We start from the raw sequence: 11,670 nt of genomic DNA, 5'->3' as shown, positions 1-11,670 counted from the left end.
TATGTTCTATTTAATTAGACTAATTTATTTAAAAAGATATTCTTGTGTCGCTGTTGTTGTTTTTAATAATAAAAACAAATTCTTTTGATTTATAATAATTAACATCTTATCATAATTTAAACAAACAAATTAAAAACGTATTACTTTGAGCTTTGAAATAAACTTAGTAAGCTTAAATGTTTTCAATTAATCTCAAAAGTTAAATAACTGTGAGAAAGATCGGATGGCACATATGTGAAAGTCATAATTTCGTTTGCACATGAATTTTCACTTAACATATTTCTTAAATTAATTATAAATTATATTAGTATAAAAATGAGTGGAAATACAGTGAAAAACCAGTATTTAGCTGCTGCGTGTGGTAAGTAATATTGACATGGATACTATTACTTATAAGTTATAAAAACTATTGTTCTTTTGGGAAAATAACAACGATGAACTCGGTATAGGGTCATTCATTTCGTGCGTGGTTTCAACCTGGCAGCGCTATCATTTGACACCTGTCAAACAGTTGTCATTTCAAGTGTCATAAAATTTGAACTTACCACGTAATCGCATTTAAACGCATTACGCTATGATGACGTTTGTCATAACCGACAGACTATAAGCAAGGAATCGGTAAATGCAAAAGGTACTGATGTCGTAAACTCTGTCTATCATTGTAATAAACGTTTAGCAGCTTCCGGCCGTTCTGTTGTCGATAACATCAACTTGTTGTCATGTGTTTCAATTTCAAGGAGCAGTTTTACATCTGTTAATAACGTATGCAATAGTCCTGCTGGCAATTCCCGAGATGGAATCAACCGTGGCGTCTACAGTTCCAGTAAGGTTGAACTACGTAGTGAACAGCACTTCTTCGACTTATTCGGAGCCCAGGCCTATAAGGAGTGGTTTTATCCGGCTCCCCATCCTTGGAGTTATACTAGGGATCTAGACCTCCGGGTTGGGGATTGTACCGTTGGGGTGACTTCCTGGCCACATAAAAGCCTCATAGTTGCGAAGCACCAACAAGCCTATAAGCTATAAAGCAGACATCACCGCCATCCATGAAATACGATGGGATGTGCCGGGCAAAAAGAGGATGAAAAACTGCGATATTTATTATTGTGACTGCTTCGTCATTGGAGTCAGACTTAGGCAAGAAGTCTTTAGCTATAGAGCTATAGGTGCATCAATGAGCGCCTCATGACCATACGCATCAAAGCTTAATACCGCAATATTAGCCTGATATGCTCGCTCGCCCCCACAGAAGAGAAAGATGAAAACTCCAAAGATATGTTCTTCGAGCTCTTAGACAAAACATATGAGCAGTGTCCTAGCTACAATATTAAAATTATCCTGGGTGATTTTAATGCCAAGCTAGGAACGGAAGACATCTTTGGTGGAATAATCGGGAAGAACAGCCTGCACGACAATACTTCCGATAACGGATTCATTATCATAGATTTTGCTGTGAGGCGAAACGTCATCGTAGCCAGTACGCGTTTTCCACAACTCAAAATCCGCAAAGGAACTTGGACTTCTCCAGATCAATCTACCGTCAACCAGATAGACTATATTGCGATCGACGCCAGACACGCTTCCAGCATAATGAATGTACGAACTTTCCGAGGAGCTAACATCGAATTGGACCATACCTCGTTGTAGCCAAGGTAGCACTTCGGATTTCCAGACACAAGGCAAAACAGGGAGCTGCTGGGAGAAGCTACAACGTCGAACGGCTACAATCGCCAGAGATCGCCAAATCCTTTTAGGACCGAGTTACAAGTAACCTCTCTCGAAGTTCTCTGTCGCCAACACAATGTATCGATAACCAGTGGTAACATTTCCAAGATGCAATCAGAGAAGCCGCCTCTGATGTCCTGGGTTTCAAGCAGCCACCAACAAGGAACCCCTAGTTTGATGAGGAATGTTGGTAGACAAATGCAGCCAAACAACAGGCACGCAAAGCGGCCTAAAAGGAGGAGAGCTGCTCATGAGCTCTTTGAGCAGAAGAGGCTGAAGGAACGCCGACTTCTCAGAAGGAAAAAGACAGTGCATGAGAAGCGTGCGGTCGAAGATGTTGAGAGGTTTAAAAGCAGGAATGAAGTTCGAAAGTTTTATGAACAGGTGAAACGAAATTCACAGGTACATAAACCTAGAACTGAAGGCTGCAAAGACGAAAGTGGAAACATCATAGTCGAATCGCAGTCAATGCTGGGGATATGGAAGGTCCACTTCTGCAGACTGTATAACGGCGACGACGAACTGAATTCCGCTGTCAGGCAGGATGATCCATTCAACATAGACGACGAAAGCCAATAATCCCGTCCTCCCGACTTAGACGAAGTAAAGATTGCCATATCTAAGCTGACGTCTAATAAAGCCGCTGGAGCGGATGGCTTGAATGCCAAGCTCTTTAAAGCAGCTGAAGATAAGTTGGTTAGGAGCATGCACCAAGTTATCTCTAAGATATGGTCGGAAGAAAGCATGCCTGATGAATGGAACCTCAGTATTGTTTGCCCGATCCTGAAAAAAGGAGACCCTCTAAATTGCACGAACTATAGAGGAAGCACTCTACTTAACATAGCTACATAGCTACAAAATCTTATCTGCCGTAATATGTGAACGTCTAAAGCCCATCCTCAACAACTTGATAGGTCCTTATCAGTGTGGTTTTAGACCAGGAAAGTCCACAGTCGATCAAAAATTCACATTACGGCAGATCCTGGAAAAACCCCAAGAACCTCAAATCGACACCCACCATCTTTTCATCGATTTTAAGGCCGCATATGACAGCATCTACAGGGACGAGCTATATGTAGCCATGTCTAGTTTTGGCATCACTACCAAACTCGTCCGTTTGTGCAGGATGAGCATGGAGATTTCACGCTGCTCCATAAAGGTTGGAAACAACTTAACAGAACCCTTCGATGTCAAAAAATGTTTTAGACAAGGTGATGCTCCGTAGTGTGATTTTTTCAACATCGTGCTTAAAAGAATAGTGCAGAGCTCACACGTCAACACTAAAAGCACTATCTTTCAAAAGTCTGTCCAATTACTAGCATATGCTGATGACATTGGCATAATCGGAAGAACTCAGCGTGATGTCAATGGTGCTTTTGTGAGTATTGAGCCAAAGGCGGCAAAAATGGGTTTAACGGTTGATGAGGGCAAAACAAAGTACATGCTGTCGTCAAGAAAGGACATACAAAACCGACCTCTTTGTCGAAACGTCACCATCGACGTAACTTTAATGTATTCAAGGACTTCGTCTACCTAGGCTCCGCTGTAAACGCAGAAAACAACACCAGCGCTGAGATCAAACGCAGATTAACTCTTGCTAACCGCTGTTTCTTTGTGCTAAGCAAGCAATTGAGTGGTAAAGTCCTCTCTCGAGGAACCAAAGTGTTGCTAAGACCCTTATTATCCCCGCCCTCTTATACGGTGCACTAGCATGGATTATGACAAAAGCGGATGAAAGCACCTTGGGTCGGTTCGAGAGAAAAGTTCTTAGTGTGATCTACGGTCCCGTATGCATTGAAGGGGCGTGGAGGAGGTCCTCGAATCCACACCTACAGAACAGCGCAGTAGAGGAAGACCGCGGATCAGGTGGCGGGCACAAGTGGAAAGTTACCTCATTCGACTTGGAGCGCGAAACTGGAGACATCAAGCTAGGGACCGAGCTATATGGAGAAGTTTAATGGGTGAGTCCCTAGCGCCACCTTTACGAAAAGTTAGATTTATTCGTTCAGAATATCAAATTATTGATTTCCAAAAACGTTACAAAGTTAAGTTTTGTGTGTGAGTTTGGGTACAGATTTCAAACGTTTCCTGTTTCTTATGTTGCTTAAATGCCCACGCACGGTAATCAAAATTGTCAAAATTCCGCGGATGGGCTTTGAAAATTGACCTAGGGAAACAAGTTTTTATCAATACAACAGTATTCTCAGATAAACATCATTAAAGGGTACCTTAACATGACTTTTATCATTATAAGGTTAAACTATGATTTCAAAATATTTTAAATCGAAGCAATAGAATATAAATAACTAACGTAAACATTTATATCAAACGTTTAGTAAATATTGCATCAATATCTTATGGAGCTTTCTGTGGTTGGCCCTCAGCCGGTTTTCTCACACTTCTTTCAAAAACTGACACTCCCTTTAAGCAAGGACCAATGACAAATGAGGAAGCGTCATGGGTAGGAGCGATGTTATGTGCTGGAGGTTTTGTCGGAAGTCTTCTTTTCTCCTGGATTGCAGAGCAATGTGGAAAGAAAACAGGACTGCTTTTAAGTGCATTGCCTTCATTGGTCAGTATAATAAATTAATGCTTAATAAATTAATTAATTACCATTTTCAACTTTCAGCTTTGTTGGCTTCTCATTCCCTTTGCAACGAATGTAAACTATTTACTAGCATCAAGATTCTTTGGAGGAGTTGCAGGTGGTGCAACATTTTCATTAGTTCCGGTTTATGTTACTGAAATAACAGAAGTTCGGTAGGTTTATTTACTTCATTCCTTAATATTTAATAATATTTTAAATGATCAATGTTCTCCATATACTTACCTACAGAGTTCGTGGAACTATTGGATCATTTTTAGTTCTATCATGCAATTTTGGTATCCTTATAGCATTTGTTTTGGGAAATTTTCTATCGTACAAGGCTGTTCCTTTGATATTGGCTTCATTATCAGTGATGTTTTTAATTAGTGTTATTTTCTTGCCCGAAACACCACAACATTTGATGAAATCAAATAATTATGAGGTACTTACATTAATCAATTTATCCTGTTTATTTTTTTTAATTTAATTTTTTTTGGAATATATTTTAATCAAAGGGAGCTGAAAAATCATTACGATACTTTCGAAACTATGGAGAAAAATCGAAGGAACTAAATGAACTGCTAAAAGAAGAGTTGGAAAAACTTAATGAGAGTTTTATGGAAAATAAAAAAGTTGAATCAACTCATGATAGTGGTCCATTAGAATTAAGAGATTTCAGTAAGTACACTTTAAAATAATATATAAAGCCAAACAATGAATCACGCTAACTTCACTTTAATTTCTCAATATTTAATATTTGCTATTGCCAATCAATTAGGATAACTAAAAAATGTCAATGAGTCCTTTGAGAACAATTAGAAAATGTTTGTTAACTTAAAGTTGCTTAGTTTCTTTAAAACATAATTATCAAAGGGCGCAATAAAAATATATCGAAGATCGAAAGGAACCTTTTACATAAAAAAAATACTATTTTGAAAAAGATAAAACATAAATGGCATTGATCTGGTTGAATTTCAAAGAAATTCAGACGACATAAGGGATTTAAAAATTAAGCAAGTTTCTAGTATCTGATTGACCAGCTGCCAAACAATTACCTTCCAATTAAGGCAACTTTAATGGAAATTTGACTGGAATGCCAGTCAGGATAAATCTCCCTAACTATCAAGTCAAGTGTACTTTTACTAGGGCGGGTCAATAAGTCCCTGACTTTTTGAATATCTAACCTCTTTACTGAAACAGCAACACTGTTCCTGTCAACAGGCATCAGTTGACTCCTGTCAAAATTTAAACTTGCTGCGCCACTTAGTTTGGGTTTGACAGCCATTTTTATCAGACTACTCATTAATTTGAGGAGAAAATCGAAAAAAGGGAATTTCGTGTGCTTATATTAAGCATTATTTCTTGCGAAAAAAACAAATTACCGAGACCAAGGCTAAGCTTGATAAATACTAGGTAGGGACTCTGCACCATCTATTTCAATGGTAAAAAAGTGGTTTACTAAATTTCGTTGTGGCCGTACAAGCACTGAAGATGCCGAACGTCCTGGACGCCCAGTTGAGGTCTCTACACCCGAAACAATCGAAAAAATTCACGATATGGTGTTGGCCGACCGAAGATTGAAAGTGCAAGAGATTGTGGAAGCCGTAGGGATCTCGTATGGCTCAGTGGTTTCAACTTTGAATGATCACTAGGGCATGAGAAAGCTTTCCGCAAGATGGGTGCAGCATTTGCTCACAGTCTACCACAAACGCAATCGTGTAACAACTTCACAGGAAGGTTTGGCGTTGTTTAATCCAATATAAATTAGTTTTTGTAACCGTGGACGAAACATGGATCCATCACAACACACCAGAGACCAAACAATAGTCAAAACAGTGGGTTTCTAAGGGTGAGTCGGCGCCAAAGAAGGCCAAGGTGGGTTTGTCAGCCAATAAAGTTATGGCGACTGTTTTTTGGGATGCACGCGGGATAATCCACATTGACTACCTTCAAAAGGGAAGAACAATCAATGGGGAATAATATGACAACCTATTGGATCGTATCAAAATTACACTTGATATTTTTTTTTAATTCAACTAAAAGCTGAAGTTTTTTATTACTCTATAATTTGTTTAGTTTCTGCACAATTTTATTTAATGTTTTGTGGAAAGGGCTCCTTGTCAAATTTGAAAAGGAATAAGTAATATTTCCTTACAATACAAATCGTGATAAACTTGTGTGTAGCATGTCTGATAAGTGTTTTGTAGTTTTGCAGACAATAATGTTTTCGGTAGTTTTTGTACTATGAAATTAAAATAGAGGTTTGTGAAGTAAAGTTCTGAATTTGAAACTCATGATACTTGAAAAACTAACTAGTCATTTTAGTCAAAATTTACGTTCATAGAATGAAGTTGACTGCAAATGAAACCCTTTATGTTTTTTGAACTTGCCTTAAACATTTAAATCAAAAAAATGGGTAAGAAAGCTTAATACAAAGTGTATTTTACGACCAAGGAATTAACAACATAGAAAATGTGCTCATCTGGTTTAGGCTTAGGAATAAAGTATTTTGTGAATGTGATCTTTAAGAATCATCTAGTGAATTCAATTAGAGGATTGCATTCATTGACTTCACTTTAAGACTTTAGACTTCAAATTACGCAATTTCCATTCATTTGTAGCGAAAAGTCAAAGCCGTCCCAGCAGGCGTGGAAGTTAAGGTTTATAAAATTTTTAGGCAGGGATGGTTTGACGATGAGTGTCTGAAAGCAAGAAAAAAATCGTTCGCTTTCTTAAAGCTGCTGAGGAAGTTCAACACACCTTTTTTCAAAATAATGTATGCAGATGACAATAAAAAATTTTATCAACTCTGTTATGAAAAAAGAAAAAGTCTGGAGCGTCTTAATATTAACGTTTTAAATACGACAAAGTCATCCGCAGAATTTTGGAAAGCCGCCAAATCTATCAACTGAAGAACCAATTTAATTGTTGCATCACTGAAAGCGTCTGAACTCCGTATTTATTTCGCGAAATTACTCAGCGCGCTGCCGCAATTTGCAACGCTTCCACAGTACACAGCTCCGTATTTCAAATATGAATTTTTGATGCACCATTCTGGACTACTGAGCTAAAAAATGTAATTGAAAATGCCAAAACAGGTAGGGCTCCGAGTGAAGACCGAATTCCAGTAGAGTTTTTTAAGAACTGTTCCATAGAATTCTTATCCGTATTGACAGAGGAGTTTAATAGGATTTTTGAGAGCGCAGAAGTCCCTGAAAGCTTCAAGAGGTCAATAATATACCCTTACACAAAAAAGGGTCTATGATGTATCGGAAAATTATAAGGGCATCTCCTTCTTGAATTCTTCCGTAAAGATTTTCAGTACTATAATAATTTTAAATAGGTTTACACATTTGACCGAAGAAAGGAAAATTCTTAATGCATTTCAAGCAGGACTTAGAATCGACTATAGACCATGTATTCAGTTTGAGGAACATTGCAGAGGACTTCAAAAGAAGGAAACAAAAACTTTACACCTTTCTTGTGGATTTTCGAGTTGCATTTGATTCAATCGCTCGTTTAGCGCTTTTTTATAAGCCTTATAAGCTTGGACTTGGAGTATCACGAAAAGTCGTTACCCTTGTCAGAGCGATGTATGAAAATAATGTGGTCTACGTATGGTATGGGAAGTATATATCTGAAGAGTTTTCAACGGAAATGGGAGTTAAGCAAGGTTGGTTTTGAGCACACTACTGTTTGTTATGTTTATTAATGATATCTTGAAGGAGGTCGGAAGAAGAATCCAATTCGGAGGTACTCGCATACCAGGACTAATATTTGCGGATGCTATTGTTTTTTATCTGAATCGGTGAAAGTTGGAATCTGTGAGTTAATTTACAGAAGTCTAAAATTTTGATATTTCGGGGCGGAGGAGGAAAGCATAGTTCAAAGCTAAAAATTTGTATGCTACAGCAGCTCCTTTATTTTTTTTATGGTCGCAAGTTTGGAGTTATTGCCAATACGAGGAGGTGGAAAGGTTCCTCAGGTGTTTCTTAAAGCGCATTTTTCGGTGACCAATTTGAACTCCAATTTATATGCTACATTTGGAAACAACTTCTTCTTAAGGATCTTAAAGCTGCATTCTGACTACATTATTAAGGTGATGGAAATGGACGAACAAAGATTGCCGAGACAAGTACTTAAAAAGATGTTGTGATCCAGGGGTAATCTAGTCAAAAAGTGGGATGAGTTGGCTCTTAGCTTAGGTGAAAGTATCGAATTTTTACCCGGTATGAGCCTTTCAGATCCATTTTTCAAATAAAATTTTTCTAACTAACTAACTTAATAGGATTGGGAGAATTAGTATGAAGTTGCTTTGAGCAGATTCTATACTATTCTTGTGGATCTCGTAAAAAGAAGTCCATATCTCAGGTGCGTACTCAAGATGGGGGTTCACTAGTGTTTTATATAGAGCGATGGTACCACAAAGATTCTGAAATTCTTTAAAGCAATGTTTAACAAATCCTTAGATAGAGTTGGCTTTAGTAGTGATCGAGTTATATAAAAACCACAAGTTTAATACAACAATTTCTATACATATACACAAACTATTTTGAAATATGTGTGTGAAGCGAAATAAATTAATTGTATATTTCATTTTTCCTTTAAGCTAATCCCATAGCACGGAAAGCTTTTACGATTGGGATCGCACTGATGGCATTAAATCAGTTTTGTGGATGCTTTGCTATGCTCAATTACACTGCAACTATTTTCAAACAAGCTGGGTCTAGCTTATCACCCAAAACGTCCGCTATCATCGTTGGTTTTATACAGTTGATTGGTTCTTACATATCAACTATGCTTGTGGAACGAGCTGGAAGAAAGGTAAACTCTTAATAAATTAAATTCATACTAATAAATTATTATTGATTCTACTCAATATTTATCCAGTTCGAAAAGTAAAATTTATAGGTATACAGAACCTCCAAAAAATAATTAATTCGTGAATTTGTATGATTGGACGTTGCACGGGCTTACGCTCAGTTGCGTCCTTATAAGGTCTCCAAAAATCTCTCTGAATTTTCATGAATTAATTGATAGATTTTATTGTATACGCAACGCATAAAGCTTCAAAAGTTAAATATGCAATATGATTTAAAATTCGAAAAGTTGTAGTTTCTTTCATCATTCCTAAGAAAATTTGGAACGATTATTGATTATAACGATTACTTTTAATTATTAACTAAAAATAATCTTTATTTTGTGATAGGTTCTGCTTGCAACTTCAGCAATTGGAACTGGTTTTGGATTATGCTCGCTGGGACTTTATTCATATCTCAGTGAAAATGGTTATCAAATGGAAGGTTTGAATTGGATTCCAATTGCAAGTTTTTCTGTTGCTGTGTGTGTGGGGTCAATGGGAGTATTGACCCTTCCATTTTTGGTTGTTTCCGAAATAATGCCCCCGAAAATTCGCAATATTGGTTCTATGATTTGTATGGAAGTCTTATGGATTTTTGCTTTTCTCGTACTCAAAGTAAATATATTAAATTAACAAAGTAACTATAAATTGTGTTTTAAATAAATTAACTTGTCAAAATATTATATGAAATTAGAATTAGATACAAGTTAATAATATTGATTTTGTTTTTAATTTCGCAGTACCTTCCTTTGATGACACTTTCTCTGGGGATGCATGGAACTATGTATGTTTTTGCTTGTTGCTGTTTTGCAGGAGCGATATTTGTAATTTTATTTGTACCTGAAACAAAAGGCAAGAGTATTGAAACAATTATGAAAATGCTTGAATAGATTTTTGTTGTAGTTTTTAAATGTAATTCAAAAAAGAGATTTGATTATGCATAATAAAAGTTTTTTGTCATATTTTGTGATTTTGTAAATGTGATCTATTTTTCTAGCGGTATAAACTATAAGTATTATTCATAATAAAATAATTGTAATGCAATAAACTTTTAAAAAACAACAAATATTTGTATTTATTTCAATTTTGTTGACTACGACTAAAACACTCATCTAATTTCAATACTTTTTATTATAATGTTGAAAGTTTAAAACTGAAGAAGAAAACCAGGAGATAATTGTGTTAAAGTCATCAAAAGTTTCTTTGAAATACCTTCCAAACATTCTTGCAATAATTTTTGGATAATGACTAGATGATTTTGAATTTGACACAATTTTTTTTATTTATTTATTTATTGAATTCTTTAAACAAAGTAACGTTAGAACTTAAGACTTATATTACATTTTTTCTTAGAATTATAGGTTTACAATGCTTTAAGCAATTTGCAAAAAAAGCTAAACTGAAGTATTGAAATTTTTTATTTTAAATGTTTTACTTTTAAAATCATCGCTTACGGAATGTACCAAAAAGTAATACTTGTTGTAAACTGATATCAATTGGTTGAGGGGACTGTTTTTATAGTATACTTTAATATTGTTTGATCTGGTTGTTAAAAGACGTAAAGGAACTTGTCTTCTAATACTTGAACGGCTATCAATAAAGTTTAATTGTTCCAAAATTGATGGTGATATGGATGACAAATTGATTCATTTTATAATAAAGCACAACTGAATGTACTCTCTGTGTTTAGAAAGCGATGGAAGATTTATAAGCGTGCGTCTATGATGTTTTTATGGACTGAATAAAAGGGAGCCCATATTATGCAGCCATATTCCAATATTGGTCTTACAAATGATGTATAAAGAAGTTTAAGAATATAAGGGTCATGTGAAAACTGTTTGATTAATCCGAGTGTCTTATTTGCTTTTTTAATAATATAGTCATAATTATTTGTAAAAGTTAATTTTGAGTCAAGAGTGATACCTAGGTCAGAGAAAGTAGAGAGTTTAGTCAAATAAGAAGAGTCTAATTGATAATTGAAGTCAAAACATTATGTTTTCGTGTAAAACACATTTATTTACATGACTTAATGACGACAAATTTTTATTTCATTTTTACTACCCTTTTTAAGTATCGGTGTTATGTACGAACTGTTCCAAGAAGGTACACCATCTGGAGCAGGGCTATAACAAACGTCAAGCTCTGAAGCTTTGCAAACGATTTCATCTTCAGCGATCCACAGACTAATTAAATTCAAATGAGGCAAATTTATGGAACAACGTGAATTCTCCATATTCATCCCGCACAAACGGACGAGTTTGGCAGGGATGCCCAAAACTAGACATGGCTCTATACAGCTCGTCCCTGCAGTTGCTGTAATATGCGGCCTCGAAATCGATGAAAAGATGGTGGGTGTTTATTTGGTGTTCTTGGGTTTTTTCCAGGGTCTGACGTATTGTGAATATTTGATCGACTGTGGACTTTCCTGGTCTAAGACCACACTGATAAGGACCTATCAGGATCTTGACAATGGGCTTCAGATGTTCACATATTATGG

The 11,670-nt window shown here is 36.2% G+C and overlaps 1 protein-coding gene across 1 annotated transcript; it reads left to right on the top strand.

Annotated features, from left to right (window-relative positions):
* The first annotated feature begins 183 nt into the window (after positions 1-183).
* Positions 184-10,139, top strand: LOC129950317 (facilitated trehalose transporter Tret1). Its single transcript, XM_056062212.1, has 8 exons — positions 184-361; positions 4,062-4,297; positions 4,355-4,485; positions 4,562-4,754; positions 4,828-4,990; positions 8,922-9,136; positions 9,522-9,788; positions 9,914-10,139. The coding sequence occupies exons 1-8, from the start codon at positions 316-318 to the stop codon at positions 10,061-10,063; spliced, it is 1,401 nt and encodes a 466-aa protein (XP_055918187.1). The 5' UTR covers positions 184-315; the 3' UTR covers positions 10,064-10,139.
* The last annotated feature ends 1,531 nt before the right edge of the window (positions 10,140-11,670 follow it).

Source organism: Eupeodes corollae, chromosome 3 (assembly GCF_945859685.1).
Source record: "Eupeodes corollae chromosome 3, idEupCoro1.1, whole genome shotgun sequence".
NCBI classification, from domain to species: domain Eukaryota; kingdom Metazoa; phylum Arthropoda; class Insecta; order Diptera; family Syrphidae; genus Eupeodes; species Eupeodes corollae.
This window is presented reverse-complemented; position numbering and strand designations above follow the sequence as displayed.